The sequence below is a fragment of the Mus caroli genome, chromosome 19 (assembly GCF_900094665.2).
Source record: "Mus caroli chromosome 19, CAROLI_EIJ_v1.1, whole genome shotgun sequence".
Taxonomy (NCBI): domain Eukaryota; kingdom Metazoa; phylum Chordata; class Mammalia; order Rodentia; family Muridae; genus Mus; species Mus caroli.
In genome coordinates, this window is record NC_034588.1 from 39,643,048 (window position 1) to 39,660,450 (window position 17,403).

The 17,403-nt window shown below is 41.1% G+C and overlaps 1 protein-coding gene across 3 annotated transcripts in view; it reads right to left on the minus strand.

Moving 5' to 3' along the window:
- Positions 1–17,403, minus strand: part of Hpse2 (heparanase 2 (inactive)) — a 569,072-nt gene that overhangs the window by 175,364 nt on the left and 376,305 nt on the right. For all 3 annotated transcript variants that reach the window (XM_021151789.1, XM_021151792.1, XM_021151790.1), the window contains one exon: positions 3,040–3,087. In XM_021151789.1, the coding sequence (XP_021007448.1) occupies positions 3,040–3,087 (48 nt within the window). The remainder of the gene's footprint in view (positions 1–3,039; positions 3,088–17,403) is intronic.

Consider the following 17,403-nt stretch of genomic DNA (forward strand, 5'->3'; position numbering starts at 1 on the left):
TAGTGTATTTTATTTATCTAAAACTCTGTGGTTTCTGGTGCTCTTTGTTTTTTTTGAACATCCGAGTCTTGGTGGGCATTATTAGTGTCTTTATTATTAGTGTCTTTATTATTAGTGTCTTTATTATTAGTGTCTTTATTATTAGTGTCTTTCTGTCTGAAAACCTAGCAGTTTGTGTCCTTTAATACTCAAAATCACTTTTATGTCATTTGCATTTTTAAAAGTATTTTTTCCTGAAGGAGTATTATGTGGCCATTATATATAAGGAATTCCTATCATTTGTAATAACATACCTGCGGCTGGGGACACATATTGAGTGACATAAGTCAGGCTGGGGACACATACTGAGTGACATAAGTCAGGCACAGGAAGACAAACACTCTGTTTTCACTTCTGTGTGGAAGATTAAAGATGGTCGTGTAGAAGCAGAGCATAGACCAGTGTCACAAAGATTTTATGGTTTGATTTCCAACGCACTGGTGGCGCCACAGTGCCCAGAGCTTATCCTGTGATACCCAAATACTGCTGGGAGAGAGAGCGGGTCTCCCAGGGGTGCTGACAAGCCTGTGAGCACAGGTAAGACCACCACTTCTGTTCAGATTCCTGGCCCAAGAGGAACCTGCCCAGAGACATCAGGACACAGGAACCAAAGAACAGCCTGTGATTTGAATTTAATATCAGTATAATTGTTGCTGGGTTTCTACATAGTGAATAGATTAAATTGAATATTTGGCCCTTAAAACACAGCAAATTTGGGAGAACAACCTTCCAAATCAAACAATTTAAACACGTAGATCAGACCTGGTCAACATATAAAATTCAAGAAGAATCTCTAGCTCATCATCATCATCATCTTCATCATTATATCCACTATTATTTCAATGCCTAATAAATATCTAAATAGGTCCTTCAGGACTTCAATAAATAACCTTTAATAGGAAAAAATACAAAAAGGTAAAAAACAAATTATGAAAATATTTTGTAGATTATTTTAAGTATTATGTAAAATGAGCAAGAAAAAGGACAAGAGAGGACCTATTGATAGTCAAATCATAAAAGGAGTTTTCGCCAAGGAGATGGTATGAAGGTTAAAACTCAAATGATAACAAAGAGTCAAGCATATGAATGGTGGAGAGAAGGCAAAGGAACAGCGTGTAGAAAGGCACTGAGACACACAAGGAAGGCACTGAGGCACACATGCACAAGGGCCTTTAGGGACAGAAAACCTCCAGTGTGCCGAAGCGAGTAAATTCAGTCATGTTATGGTTGAGTGATAGCACCTGACATCAGCAGGGTTAGTTACTGCTCTCTGTAGCTGAGAAGAAATACTGTGACCAAGAGCATCTTAGGAGATGAAAGGGTCTATTCTGCATCACAGGTCAGAGGACTACAGAGTTCATCATCCTAGGAAGACTCACAACAGTCAGGAATGCACAGGGCAGTAGGCCAGGAAGCTGGATGGTCACATGTCATCTGCATACAGTAGGAGGGAGGGAGAGATAGAGGGATGACAGGCTGGAGGTGGGGGTGGGGCAGTGGTGGAAAGAACAGGAAATGGGGAAAGCTAGCCTATCCTCAGCGACACACTTCCTCCAGCAAGGCTCCACTCCGTAAAGGTTGCATAACCTTCCCAAACAGTGACATTAACTGAGGACTAAGTGCTTAGATAAATGCATGGACATCTGGGGAACATGTCTCATTCAGCTCTGAACAGACAGTAAATCAAAGGCCAGGGGACAGAGTTTGCCTTTTGGTTTTGGAATAAAGGGAGGAGTATAAATGACAAACCGGGAGACTTACAAAACAAAACAAAACAAAACAAAACAAAACAAAAACAAAAACAAAAACAAAAACAAAAACAAAAAACCAAGATGAAGGACAAGAATTTCTAGGAGAAAAAAAATCTTGAAACTTCTTGCTTAGATAAACTGGGTATGAATATAGGTTAAAATAATTCTCACACTGATTACGAACATCCCGAAAGTCCTTTCTGGATACTTTAATAAATATTCTACCTACTTCCTTTTTCTTTCACACTTTTACTGTCCCACAATGAACCCACATAACACAGGGGACAGACAAGGGAGAAAGATGCATCTGAACTACATCATATTGGCAAGTGACAGAGATGCTGTTTAAGGAGAAAGGATTCCAAAATTCAACACCCCTGCACAGATACCAGAGACTTAGAGAACATTTAAACATGCACACTAGATGACTACTCTCACATTTTGGCTACTCTCACACTAGACAGCTACTCTCATAACAGACAGCTACCCTCACACTAGACAGCTACTCTCACACTAGACAGCTACTCTCACACTGGACAGCTACTCTCACTAGACAGCTACTCTCACACTGGACAGATACCCTCACACTGGACAGCTACTCTCACTAGACAGCTACCCTCAGAAGGTGAGCTGCACTTGAGGTGACAGGACTTGTCAACATGAGCTTCTTCCTGGAGTGTTGAGGCTTATCCCTTTTCCCAAAGCTGCTTCATCTCTGTAGTAATAATTTTTCTAAATAAATAAATAAAAATTCTAAATAATAAAAGTTTCTTAATTTTTTTCTCTTTTTAACCTGCTTTATATTATCAAATTTCTTGGCACTAATTAAAACCACATCTGGTAATATACTATATTTCTATGTTCACATGATATATTGAATACTCAAAACTGTCTCCTCTCTTAAACAGGAAAATTCATTTCCAAGGGAAGGCCTACAGGGAAACAGTGTCACACTTCATCTCCATTACCCTTCATCCCTGACAGATTAATTTAAGAGTGTACATTAATAGGCACAATTTCCAAATTGTCAGTATTGGAGGAGGGAGGGTTATGGTTTTGAAAATAACAACATAAAGTCATAGCACATCAGACAACATGTGTTCTAATAACAGCTTTAGAGGTGATTTTAATTTTTCTTGAAAGATAAAGGGTAGTTTATGAAATGTCAGCTGTGAACTTGGTGACAACTAATTATCTTCCATTTCACAGCTGCCAATAATAAGTGAGATAAAAAATGATGAATACCTACTGTTGCCAGGTAACCGCATCCACTGTGCTTCCTGCCACCTTCATGAATCTGTAGGGATAGAGAGAAAAGAAGGTGTGACTTAAAATAGCCATATCTCCAAAGCCAAAATAAGGTAAAACAAGAAATACATGGGCCAATCCACATGCTGGTATACTTTCTCAGAGAACCTGTAGCCCCAGCGACAGAAATCAAGCTCCCAGTACAGCACTTTCCTACATCTGTTTCCCTAAGCCCATGCCTGACAGTTCTCACACTAGTTTTTGTATGACCCAAACATACCTGTGCTGTTTTCTATTTTCCAAAGACTCTGATCTCAGCTGGGAAACAATGCTGTTTCCCAAGGATGGCACCACAATAGATGCCTTTGGAAATTGCAGGCCTGTCTCCCAGGAGAAAGCATGGGAAAACCCAATTTATTTATACATCTGCAAAGCACTATCAAACATGCTCCAATGCAAAGCTGCCACGTCTGTGTAAAATATGATGGGGCAGAAACGTGAGCACCACAAAGAGTAATTTATCCACTTCTGGAGCAGCTAAGCAGAGAACTGAGTATCCTCCCTCAGTGTGCCCAGCTCTAAAGTAGAGGGAGGCCTGGCTCTGCACAGTTTATAGTAAAACCTGTGCGAGATTGCTCACTGATCTGTGTGACCCTGTGTAGGTTCAGAAGAAGCAAAGAGAGGAGCAGGCATTTGTGATGCGCAGGCCTCATGTTTGAAATAACTTTCTGTCTGCTCACTTGTTTGAGGGCATGCACGGCCATGGCTACTACTTTTCTTTCAGAGTTATTACTCAAAAACAGGAATCAAAGAAAACATCCCAGTTCTCTCAAATGTTCCTTTCGGCCTCAAGACTCCAAAAAAGAGCATCTCTCCAAAGGAAACATTTAAAAGAGCACTTGAGCAGAGGAGAAGATGGTCTCTTTCCTGAAAGACCCTTGCTCTACCCCATCCTAGCAGAATCTCTCTAGACAGATGGATGAACAAGGAAGGGTGCTGTGAGCCAATCAAAAGGTTCTGTTTTGCTGAGATGGTGGGAAAGGACTCAATCTACCTGCAGAATAAACTGAACAAACATGGAAGCCAGGAATTTCAATTAGTCAAAAAGTAAGTTCTCTAAAGAAATAAGGGGAAAAGGGAGAAGAAAAAGGAACAGCTGGACGAAGTAGCAGTCACTACTGTGGTCTTAGATTGATCTTTTCCTTTATGTTTTCCCTTTTTTTTTCTGCAGTACCATTCTACAGTCTGGGAGCAAGAATGATGAAAATATAATAGTGTATACTCCAGAACAGAATTAGTTTGATGTGTTGACTCAAAATGTCATTGTGGTTGGTGGATATTTGGTATTTTCTGAGTACTGAGAGATTAGATTTCCTAGCATTGCTTTGCTTGGTGATGAGGATGTTAGATGGTATCGATATCTTTTTACATATGATGTGCAGCTTCTTCAATGGCTAGAAAGGCAGACCTTTCAGATTCCCACACAGCTGATTCTATGTGGGTTGTGCTAGTTCATCTCCTTTCACCAGCAGGAAAACCTTTGAGTTTGGCAGGGTGGTTCACCCTCCTCCTTGCTTCCCTGACCCATCCATGAGTAGGAATCCCCTTCCAGAGTTAAAGGACAGAGATGTTTATATACTTGGTCCTTTCCACCCTGGTATGTTACTCAAGTCCATAAGCATATAGTAAGCATCTGTCAAAATGCAGAAAAAAGAGAAATGAGAAACTACAGGGTCAAAGGAAATGAATGAGAATCTCCAAGACTATTTCTGCTGCATATGGAATCCAAGCAATGGAAGTCGATGGCCTACAGATAAAGGGAGGGAGATGGAATTCTTTATCTTTTCTTCAGGATATTGTAAAAGTCAGAAAATCTAGACAGTCTTACATGTAAATGTTATTAATTTTTTTAAAGGAAAAGAAACAAAGATTTAAACATACATTTGCAAGGGATTTACTCCTCCAAAATAGTTTCTATCATCTCTGAAATCGTAAATCTTTTAAAAGCTGTCTTCAAAATCATATAAAAATAACCACAATAAAACTGACATGTTTTTATAAACCGTTTTTAGCTTCTTCTATGTGTAGGTCACACACTCTCCAGGAGAGACAATCACGGAGATACTCCTACTTAAGCACAGAGGTCTCATGTTACAAGGGGTGTCTGAGTTGTTCAAATCCACACAGCCAGTGTGGACTAAAACCAAAGTCTGATTCCAAATCCAACCCAATTTCTGGAACCCTGTGAGGCCTCTAAGCTGTTTTCACTAGAGCTGAGCAGTATAGTAAAACTAAAATGTAAAAGAAAAAGTTGAAATTTTATGTTGAGAGAATACACCCATATTTATTAGAAAACATATCAGGCTTAAATACCTTCTTTACATTTCTGGTTTTTTTTTCTCCTAAAAACCATGTCAGCTCTTTATTGTTTATTTGCAAGAAGATGTGCTGAATGTGCACATCAAAAGGTGATCCAGTCAGTGCCCAGTCACAGGACAAACACAGTGGACCCCAGAAGCAGAAATGTACACAGTTAACTACCAAAGTTACTTTTGCCACACCGGTACCAACCTAACTGCCTACAGAGTCATAGTTGAGAGAGCAGCTAGCTCTGCTCTCTATGATGTTAGAAGGGACGTGAGTAGAAAATAGATTCATATCATGCATAGCTCTGAATAGTACATAGAAGGAGGGTCTGCTTGTGCTATGAGGAACAATCTGGTTTATGGTAGGCGTGGACAAATGTTTTCAGGGTCCAGTGTAGCTGGATGCCAAGAAACTAGTGAGAGAACAGCAGGAGGCCAGGCTGGTTAGGGTTCTAGCAAGTGGCCTATTATAATCATCTGATCCTTGTCCTAATGGTAAGATGCTCATCCAAATCCCATTTGTGTCTGTGTGACCAGCTGCTAGAAGGGCTATGGAATATGCTAGCATGCCCTTCATGTATGGCTGTTCAATTTATCCTATGTTTAGACCTAAAGGCATGTCAGGATCAGATTTGGCGTTTAGGAAGATTACTCCAGCTGTAGTAAGTGTGAAAGTTACTGGTGGGAGTAGGTTGGCAGGAGTCTACTGCAGGGGGATGAGAAGCTTTGAATTGTGGCAACGAAACATGGTTAGTATGGTAGAGCAAAGAGGCTGTGGAAGTTTTAATTGTAACACCATTGAGGTATTTCTAACAGGATTTTCTAATCCTATTGAAGATACATTGAAGAACTAGAAGTAAATAGTCACTGAGCATAGCAGCTATGTAGTCACAAGAAAATTAGGACAAAAATATCCTGCTTGGCCAAATGACCCTTGAAAGTCAATTAAAAAGACAGGCAGTTTTCCATGATGAAAACTAGAAACCAACTCTTCATGATAGCTTCATCTTAGAGAACTGCATATGCATTCTGTCATTTGTTCTGCTAAATATGTCAATAAATCCTTCAATAAATCATTATTAATTAAACTAACATTATATGAAGAATGGGGAAGCTATAAAGTTGGGGACATTTAAAATAATGTCAATAGTCTCTCAATATAACCATAAAATATGAGATGATATTAGAGAATTTACAGAGAAATATTAATGGTGTTAAGGGAGGGTTAGGAGGTGTGGCTTTGTTTGAGTAGGTGTGGCCTTGTTGGAGAAAGTTTGTCACTGTGGGCATGGGCTTTAAGACCCTCATCCTAGCTCCCTGGAAGCCAGACTTTCGTTTACCTTCATAACAAGTTGTTCAACTCTCAGCTCCTCCTGCGTCATGCCTTCCTGGGTGCTACCATCCTCCCACCTTGATGATAATGGAATGAACCACTGAACCTGTAAACCAGCCCCAATTAAATATCATCCTTACAAGAGTTGCCTTGGTCATGGTGTCTGTTCATAGCAGTAAAACTCTAACATAAGTTGGTACCAGAGACTGGGGTATTGTTCTGATAGGCCTTCATTTGGAAGAATGTGCATTTTGGGACATTGGATTTGGAAAGCAGTGGAATGCTTTAAGTGGAGCTTAATTGGCCATCCTGGGAAGAATGTGGGGGACTTTGTTGCTGAGGCTGATATGAACTATGGAGGCCTGGCTCTAGAGGTTTCAGAGGAGGAGAATTTCAGTGTGTGGCCAGAGACCGTTCTTGTGATATTTTGGTGAAGAATGTGGTTACTTTTTGCCCTTCTCTGAAGAGTGTACTTGGGGCTAAGGTAGAGAGATTTATATTAATTGCACTGACAAAGGAGATCTCAAAAGAGCCCAACGGAGACTTTGTTTTTTGGTTAAGAGTTGTGAAGAGCATTTTGAACAAGCATAGCAAGCTTAGAAAGGAAAAATATAAAATGTATGGTTCAAGTAATAAAAAGGCACAGGAAGTGCTGCAGCTAGACTTGGTAATGTGTAAGAATCACCCAGGTGGTACTGGTTTTGAAGGTATGAAGGGCTCATGGGGAGAAGCTGAGGCTGGGCACTGTGAGAAGCCATGGAAGGCTATTGGTGAAGGTGCAGCCTCAGCTGCAGTTGATAGCCCAGGACTGAAGGGGTCATGCAAGAAGTTGAGGTTTGGCACCATGAAGAGTGCCTATGGGTGAAGCCTAGGTGCAGCAGCAGACCTCAGTGTCCTGGAGATGCCAGTAGCATTCGATAAACCACCAAAAACATCAGCAGCAGTGGAGTGGAGTTAACCAGAGCCTAGAGTGCTACAGAGGACAGAGCTGGAGGAGTGATGCAAGCACTTTGGAGGAGCCCAGAAGAGCATATGTGGATCCCAGACATTGGAACAGGAAGCTGTGAAATTGAAGTTAACTTGGAGACTCCAAGATGTTAAAGATGCCAGAGCCGTGGGCTATCTGCTGAGGAAAGCTGCTAACAGGAGTGGAACCAGCCCAGGAGAAAAAAACAAAAAACCAAAAAACAAAACAAAAAAACAAAAAAAAAGTTTGTTGCAGTTAACTAAGATGAAAAAGGAGTTGGAGATTTGAAGATCACTTTGACATCAGACATGGGGATGCAGAGTTTGGAGTTGGCCCAGCTGGTTTCCTGTATTGCTTTGGGGATTACAGCTAAGTGATTGGTTGAATCTCAGTAGAGACTTTGAACTTTGAACTTTTAACATTGTTGAGACTGCTATAGACTATGGGGCCTTTGAAAGTTGGATTAAATGTATTTTTATTATGCTATGTTTAGGTATGGCCCCCATAGACTCATATGTTTGAACAAGCCTTTGCAGGCCAGGGAGTGGAATGTGGTGGTTTATATATGTTCGGTCCAGTGAGTGGCACTATTAGGAGATGTGGCCTTGTTGAAGGAAGTGTGTCATTGTGTAGGTGGGCAATGAGACCCTTCTAACCACATAGGATCCAGTCTTCTCCTGTCTGCCTTTGGATGAAGATGTAGAGCTCTCAGCGTCTCCAGCTTCAAGTATGCCTGGATGTTGCCAAGCTCCCACCTTGATAATAGAACAAACCTCAGAATCTATAAGCCACCCCAAACTAAATGTTGTCTTTTATAAGAGTTGCCTTGGCCATGATGTCTATTCAGAGCAGTAAAACCCTAACTAAGACAAATATCTTAAAACCAAATATAGTAAAACAAAAACAAGCCCCCCGCCCTCAAAGCTGCCCTATGGTGATCTTGAAAAGGAAACAATTTCTTACACTAGCTCATGTTCTTGGAGAATTTTAATACAAAAGGCCCAGTAGATATTTCTGAAGCTTTACAAAGCCATTCCAATTTTTGCCTGAAAGAAGCCAAGAAAATTAAGATAAACTGGAATAATAAAGATGTGTCTATTTGTCCTATTGTGGATTAATGTATATCTCAAACACAGTTATGATTAAAACATTCCTAATTGAGGAATTAATAAGAAAATCTTATGGACTAGAATAAACTTTTTAAAAGTATAAAATGTAATAACTTAACAAGTATTTACCATAGGAAGAGCATTAGAATAGTACCACATGACTTGCTTTAATTTTTTTTGAAATGGAAACTAAAGTCAGACTCTTACCTAATACACTATTTTTTGAAGATATAAAAATGCTTAAATATAGTTTAGCTTCATTACAGTCTTTAAACGATTTTAATCCCCAAACATTTGTTATTTCCAACAATTTCTTAGTGTACGGAAGGAACAGGAAAGTTGTGGCTGACTTTTATGAGACAATATTAGTGAACATGGGAAAGTAGTTATAAACTATATTTTCTTTTGTTACTTTGGTAAAGTGATGAGACAAAGCATATGCATTTCTACACTTATTCTGGGGAGGAAAATAATTTTATAAACAATGTTGAACACCCTATGGGTGTTTTGTTTTGTTTTACTATATGGCCAAAGACAGTCTTCTTTTTTTGAGAAGGGTTAAAAATACTTATCATAGGTTCAAATATTTTGTTTTCAGAATGAATATCACTGTTTTAAAATCCACCAGGAAAAGGAAAATTAACAACAGAAATAGCATAAGGGAAATGGACTATAAAAAATCCCAAGGAACAAATCCAACAATCAATGGGTCTGAGGCTTGCTCCCCATCTCCATGCCCTAGCCTTGAAAATGAGAGCTTTCAACATCTACTTGATATCTATATCCTGTCTGCTTTATGTCTATAATGTCACTGTGGAAGACAATGTGTCCCAAAAGATCAAGACCTTGGTTCATCACAGATACTTCTGTTCCTTCTTTCTGCCTCTGTCTCAGAAACAGGTTCACAGCACACAGATGAACAATTTGGCCAGAGTTGCATAGTGGTTGTGTTGTTAAGGAGGGGCTATAGACAACGCATACAGAAGAGCACTGTTAGGCTCTAGTACAGCTGAAGCTTCCAATGTAATCCAGGTTACCCCGGATGTGAGTACAACTAGGAGAGAAATTCCAGTTTTTCCCAAGCTGTACACTTCCAATCTTGGTTGTGAGGCTTGAAGTCTGCAATATGACCTTGGAGGAGATGTGCTTGGTCTCACGTGATCTCTAGTCATCAAAGGGTAGCAGTAGATGGAGGAACAGGGTCCTGTGTGACAGAAAAGTTTTGGCCAGTCCCAGGTAGACACTTTGGTCTCTAAGTGTCTTTCCCTTGGGAGCTGATCTGCTGCTATGGGGAAAACCCCCTTTCAGTGTGAGAGTCTTTTCTTCCTCCAGGAGACTCTGGACCTGGGAGACCTTCTTCCCTTTGTCATCTACCTGCACATATGATGTATCTGATGTTACAGAGCCATCTCTGGAGATCACAACATAATCTTTAAGGTTTGATGTCTGATTCCAGACCAGAAAGCACAGCCTTAGGAGCTTGTTCTGGATTTTATTTCCCAGGAGAGAGGAGAATCGGTCATCTAAATGAGTGCACACTTCAATAAGAGTACAGAAGCCCCCCCCCCCCCCCCCCCCCCCCGTACCTTGTCTACAAAAAGAACCACTGATTCTGTCAGAACACAAATAAGGTGAAACAACGATGCCAAAAGGCCCAGGAAAAACTTGAGAGAAATATTTTCTATTATTAAATCAAGTTGGCCTATAAACTGATGGAAAATGTTGGACGTCTTCATCTGGCTGCCACTTAATGTTTTCCTAGGCTGATTACACTGGGTCCTGGGTAGGACAAATAAACTATTCATTTATTTCCTCCTCTCCTTTCTCCTCCTCTCCTGATGTTGCCACCATAGCCTCCTCTTCCCTGCTCTCCTCTAAGAGTGTGTGGGTTTCTCTCCCCCTTCAGGTCTTCTTTCGACTGTCCTTCATTCTCCCTCTCTGCTTCTACCATATCTGTATACCACAATTCAGTGAAGTTAGAAAACAGCATAGCTGAACAGTTGTGGAGGTCTCTATGTTACACCTCTCTTTGACACCTTATATATCCTTCAAGGTAGTTTACACAGCCTTTATACACAGGGTTTGAAATGAGTGAGACTCTCCAGCCAATCTCTTTTTAGGATAAAAGTTACACTCACATTTAATGTAATTATGGTCTTGCATAAATACAGGAAAACATAAACTAACATTTACCAATTGATACCCATTTGTTAAGCAGTTTACATATTTTTTATTGTCATTTTAATTTATTATTTGAGAATTTTCTACTTGTATACAGTGTGTTTTGATCAAATCCACCCCACTCCCTCCTCAAGTCCTACAACAGCATACTCCACTGACCATTTTCCCTGTCTAACTTCAAGTATTCTTTTTAAATGCACTGATTCTTTTAAATCCACCACATAGTGTTGCCAGTTTGTGCATAAGTTTAGGGTCATTCCATGGAGTACAGGCAGTCTATTGGGCTTTCATCCCCAAAGAAAACTCGCTTCCTTCTAAGCAGTCATCAACTAGGGGTAGTGGTGGCACTATCTCTTTTTTTGACAAATGAAACTGCTCATGACTACCCAGGAAGTTCATTAGAGAGCAGGATTAAATCCAGTTCTACTCCAGAGCCCTTTTGCAGCCATGCAGGGGCAGATTGGTAGTCTTTGTTGTGCTGCTACTTTTCCGGAGTCCACGGCAGATGCTGGAGTAGACCACAATACATTACCACCTGCCTGCCTGCCTGAGAACTGGCTGAGAACCTTTCTCAAGACAGATCGCCAAGCATTTGTTACCTGAAACTGGCCCTCGAGATAAAGCCAATTTGCTCCAGTGAGGGTCAGGGGGGACTGAAAAAGTGGAGACTGTAAGACAGTGTCTGAAACAAGAAAGAAGCACATGTAAGAGAATAAATAAAGCTGGGAGAACACGGGTTGTGAGGGGAAATGCTGAGCTACATCTGGAAGGCTCTGGCTCGAAGAGAAAGGGGCTGGCTGGAGGACTATTATGATAGGCACGGCTTGGCAATCCACAGTGTGCTGAGGAGGTTACACAGACTTGGATTCAAGCACAGAGGGCTTTAACTGACTCGATAGGATTTGTCCTGGCTGAGGAAGGAAGAAATACACATCAGGATATGATTATGAATTTCATAGAGGAAGGAAATTTTCCAGGAGCTGAAGCTGTGGTAAGAGGCAGTGTGAGTGAGAGCAATTACTGTGGGCCTCAAGTGAAAAGGCTTATATTTTATATTCTTGACTGTTTATAACATCCTTAGTTGAGAATAAAAATTCAGGCAAATGGCACCGCAGGGTAGAAATCCACTGGATTCAGGAGTAAAATAGATTTCTGTTTTGAATCCTGGTACTGTCATTAGCTATGTGGATTTGGGTAGGTTCACTTCCTTGGATCATTTCATATGAAGAGAATAGTACTTATTCCAGCATCACCAAGAACGTTGCGAGGATTAGCAGGAAACAAGGGCACTGGAGAGTGTAGTGGTCACTTAATAACTACGAGTGCCTTTCCTGGTTATGGCTTGTTATCTTAACACTTGTACACGTCTATTTCTTCATCAATAAAATATTGCTCTGTCTGTACATGATAGTGATTCTCATATTTTGGAGTATCAAGAATTCTTTGGGGCTGGAGAGATGGCTCAGTAGTTAGCAGAACTAACTGCTCTTCCAGAGGTCCTGAGTTCAATTCCCAGCAACCACATGGTGGCTGACAACCATCTGTAATGGGATCTGATGCCTTCTTCTGGTGTGTCTGAAGACAGTGACAGTGCATTCACATACATAAAATAAATAATAATTTTTTTTAAAAAGAATTTTTTGGAGTTTTTGAAAAGACAATATTTGGGCCCCATCTCCACACATTCTGGTTTGGCAAGTCTGAGATGAAGCTTAAGAATCAGGCTGCAAGAAAGAGAAGCTGTGGGATAGAAATGGACACTGAGCATTTGCTGAGCACACAACAGAAACCAACGATGTCTAGGAAATCATCAGGGAATATTGAAAACCATCATTCAATAAGTTGGAAACTGAAATGAGGAGCTCTAAGAATTAATCTTCAGTAAGCCTCAAATCCATAAATCCTCAAGTCCATGTATGTGCAACATATTGTACAGACATGTTCTCAGAAGGAGTACAAATCATCAACAAATAGATGAAAATTCAATGTTTTAAGTCATCAGGGAAAGGCAAACCAAAAGTATTCTGAGATTTCCATGTCAACCCTGCTGGAATAGCAGGCTTTAAGAAAACAAGCAAAAATGCCAATCAGGAGAACTGCCAGGAAATCAAGGCCAGCCTAAGCTATACAGTGAGTTTCAGGAAAGTTTGAAACACAGTGTGAGAAACTGTGTTATAGAAAGGGGTCGGGTAAGGGAAAGCCAGGAGTGGCACTCATGGGGCAAGAATGGAAGGAGAAAAGAAGGAACAAAATGCTATTGATAGGGACATATATTAGTATAAACACCAGAGAAACCATTATGAAAGCTTTCAAGAAATTTAAACACACACACACACAACCAAACCATCATGTGAAATGCCACTCCTTGTGTATACATAAGGGAATCTAAGTGAGCACACCTACGTTTATATCAGTAATCTAAGACACCAGCATAAGTGTGTCTGCTGTGGCTTTTTACAATAACCAACTCACAGAATCGGCCTAGATACCCAAAACAGATGAGTGGGTAGAGCAAATGTGGTATAGATACACAGTGAAATTAATTTTACTAGTCCTCTTTAAAGAAGACTAAAATGTATCTCTTCTACAGGAAAATGGATGGATCTGAACATCATCAAGGTAACTGAAATAAGTCAGAATCCAAAGCACAAACATTGCCTGTCTCCTCTCTGAGAACGACCAGAACATAGAAGTGAGGCTACTGGGGAAGAGGAAGGGTACAATGCACAGGTGAGGATGGAGACAAAGAGGGAACTGGGGTCAATATAACCAAAGCATATAATAAAAAGCATGAAGTACCATCATAAAATCACCATTTTCAATAGTGACTCTAAAATAATGCAATCCAGAATCATGCTACATAATCTTTATAATCATACTACATAATTTTCATAGTCGCTGAAGGTGCATCTAATGTAGGCAATCTGGCAGGTTCTATGGTTTGCATGTAAAATTTCCCTCACAAGCTCCTGCTTGAACACTTAGCTCCTACTGGTGGTGCGAGTTTGGAAGGTGGCAGAATTATAGCCTGACCTGTTTTTTGCCCTGTCTCTGCTTCCTAGTCTGTGGAGATGTGCTAACGTTTCTAATGCTAGCAATACAGAAATACATCTTTCATAACAGCAGTAACTCATAAGCCTGAGCTCGGGTAAGCAACCAGGCTCCTTCTCTAGCTAGGAAAGAAGTGCTTCCTTAAAAAAAGTAGCAGAGAGAAGTTAGAGTTATGGGTCATTAGCATAGTTGTCAGCTAGGGAGCAGACAGTGCAGGAGCAGTAGCCAGTGCCTCCCTGTTAATGAGCACCGAACAAGCTGGATTCCTCTCCAGAGGCAAAAAGAGGTAAATTCTTTTCTTACGAAGTAAGAAAGAAATACATTAATCTCGTGTGTCCTCCTGTACTTTGGTGAAGCCACATAATGCTTTCACATTTGAAATAAAACAGGACAATTATTAGGAATGACACTGTGATAATTACACCAAACAGTCCCCAGCTGTGCCTCTTCTGCTCCAAGAAAGAACGTGGCAGAAGGAAGTCTTCAAGGCAGAGAATGAGCTGGGATCAGCCTCGTGATACCGACATGGCATTATCGGGCTTGTCTTCAGATTTTCATTCTTCACTCATCTACCTAATACCCAGGAACCTGCATTTAAGTTCTATGTACCAAGTGCCAAGGCTGAAAATTGCCCTTTTCATCTTTAAAATGCATCTGCTCTCAACCATCGTGGTTGTCATTTCTTTGGGTGTCAACACATGCCAGGAACTGTGGTTAGCAGTTTAAATTCATCACCTCGTTTTTATGAAAGGCCAAGGCATTGGTCATAGTCCCTTAAATGAGTCCTTAGCTTGATGAATCAGTAGATAATCAGTTCTCCCCTGGTTTTAGAATGTACTCTACCATTCTTCTGCATTGACCTGCACAAGAGAAATCCCAAGGGTTTATGCTACAAAATAAAAACTAGTTGGGAAAAGTTTTTGTTTTGTGCTAAACGAAGTATCTTCAAGTTTTAAAATGTTAGAGCTGAAGGGTACCTCAGAGAGAATTCCTGCCACTTTTTGAGATGACTATCATAATGGATGTGACAATAAATAAATATCCAATGCTGTCTTTTTTCTCTGCTTGCATTCTCTCTTATAACACATTTGAAAAATTGACTGCTCTTAAACAGCACAGAAGTCCCTGTCCCCATGGCCTCAAGTTACAATCAGAAGACCAAAATTAAGTTTTAAGTTAAAGAAAATGGTTCGATGTATTTTGTTTTATGCCAAGAACCTGAGACTAGATAGATCATGAGCCTAGGGAAAAACCTAATACTATTATTCTGCTAAAGGAACATAGCAAGGAAATGACTCCTCGTGACACCTGCTGTGCTCAAAGATCAGTGTCTTCCTCAACCCACGTCAGAAAAGCTTCTTCTTGCAGTAGGTGAGAACTGATACAGAGACCTACATCTGGGCAGGGTGCGTACAGCAGGAGACTTCGGAGCACTCAGGACTAAATGAGATATCTTTGTTACCCCTCCTCAAGACTCAGGGATCTATGTGAAGGAGAGGCAGTAAAATTGCAGGAGCCAGAGGTGGGGATGACTCCAAGGAAACAGACCGGACAAGACTGATGATATAGGAACAGAGACGGGGGTAGCACCTACAAGACCTTCACAGGTTCAAGCCAGATGGGGTCCCAGCACTGAAAGGGGAAATGGACATGTATATAGAAATTTTAATCTGGCAACATGGTTCCTCTGACAAGGGATCACATCCAAAGACCTAGGTCTGTGTGATCTGGCTGGAATGCAGACGGTCACTCACCTTTAATCCCTCTGGTTGGAATCCTTCAGTGCACACCTTTAATCCCAAAGAATATTGTCTAACTGAGGGGCAGACAAACTGATGAACCAGAGAAACATTTGACAGAATGAATCAGAGACAGGATACACCCAACTCTCAGGAGAAAAGCTCTGTGAGATCGAGCAGCACAGGGAGAGAGAAAGTTCAGCAGTCAGTGAGTGGTAGTCAGAGTAACGAGTGCAGTGGAGCAGTCGGTGAGTGGGGGTCAGTGTAAGGAGTACAGTGGAGCAGTTGGTGAGTGGGGGTCAGTGTAAGGAGTGCAGTGGAGCAGTCGGTGAGTGGGGGTCAGTGTAAGGAGTGCAGTGGAGCAGTTGGTGAGTGGGGGTCAGTGTAAGGAGTGCAGTGGAGTCTGCGACTTCATGGAGTTCGGTGTCAGCAGGGGCAGTTAAAGCCAGAAAAGAAGGAGTTAGAAGCCAGAATTGCTCCTGTCTAAAAGGATTGCAGGGACAAAAATGGAGATGAGTCTGAGGGAAGGCAGTCCACTGACAGGCACAACTTGGGCTTCATCTCAAGGGGAGGCTCCAAGACTTGACACTGATGCTATATAGTGTGCTTACAGACAGGAGCCTAGCATGGCTGTTCTCTGAGAGGGCCAACAAGCAGCTGACTGAGACAGATGCAGATATTTACACCCAACCAATGGACTGAAGCTATAGAACCCTATGGTTGAATTAGGGAAAGGCTAGAACAAGCTGAGGAGGAGGACGGCCTCATAGGAAGACCAGCAGTCTCAATTAACCTAGACCCCTGAGATCTCTCAGACACTGAGCCACCAACCAGGCGGCATACATGAGCTAGTTCAAGACACCTGATACATGTACAGCAGAGGACTGCCTGGTCTGGCTTCAGTGGGAGAAGATGTGCCTAACCTTCAAGAGATTTGAGGCCCCAAGGAGTGGAGGCCTGGCGGTGGGGTGTGGGGGGCCATCCTCTTAGAGATAGGGGAATGAGAAACTATGGGAGGGTGGACCGGGAGGTAGGGAAAGGGTTGGACTGTAAAAAAATAAAAATAATCATAATAAAAAAGGAGTCAGAAGATTAGAACAGATTGCCAGAGTTAGTTTGAGGCCAAGTGAAGAAAGTCAGTAAGAAACTGAGGAGCCAGTTTGAATCAGTCAGCTCGGAGAGGAGTTGGAGCCAGAAGAGCTGAGATGAATCAGCCAGCCAGAGCTCAGAAAGAACTAGAAAGAGTGAGCTCATTCAGTAGTTAACTTTCTAGTCGGCAATTATATCAGGTGAATAAAAGTTTCTTTTATAGACACCTCTGGTGAAGAAGATGGGGTCCCATCTCTAGTGAAGAAGTTATTTTCAAGTGAAACCTGCTAGCAAAGGAAAAAACCCTCCCTTTTTCTCCAGTGGAATGTCAGTGGTATATCAGCCATATTAAACTGGCCAACATAAAATAAACTCCATGCTTTTGTTGTTTTTTTATGGACTATTTATGTGTTTTGGCAATTTTTTGTCTGTTTGGATTTTTTTCCTCATGTTTTCTGAGCTTTTGCTTTTGAAAGATGGAGGCAGGTAGAGGTAAAGAGGAGGAGTAGAGAGAGAGAGAGAGAAAAAGA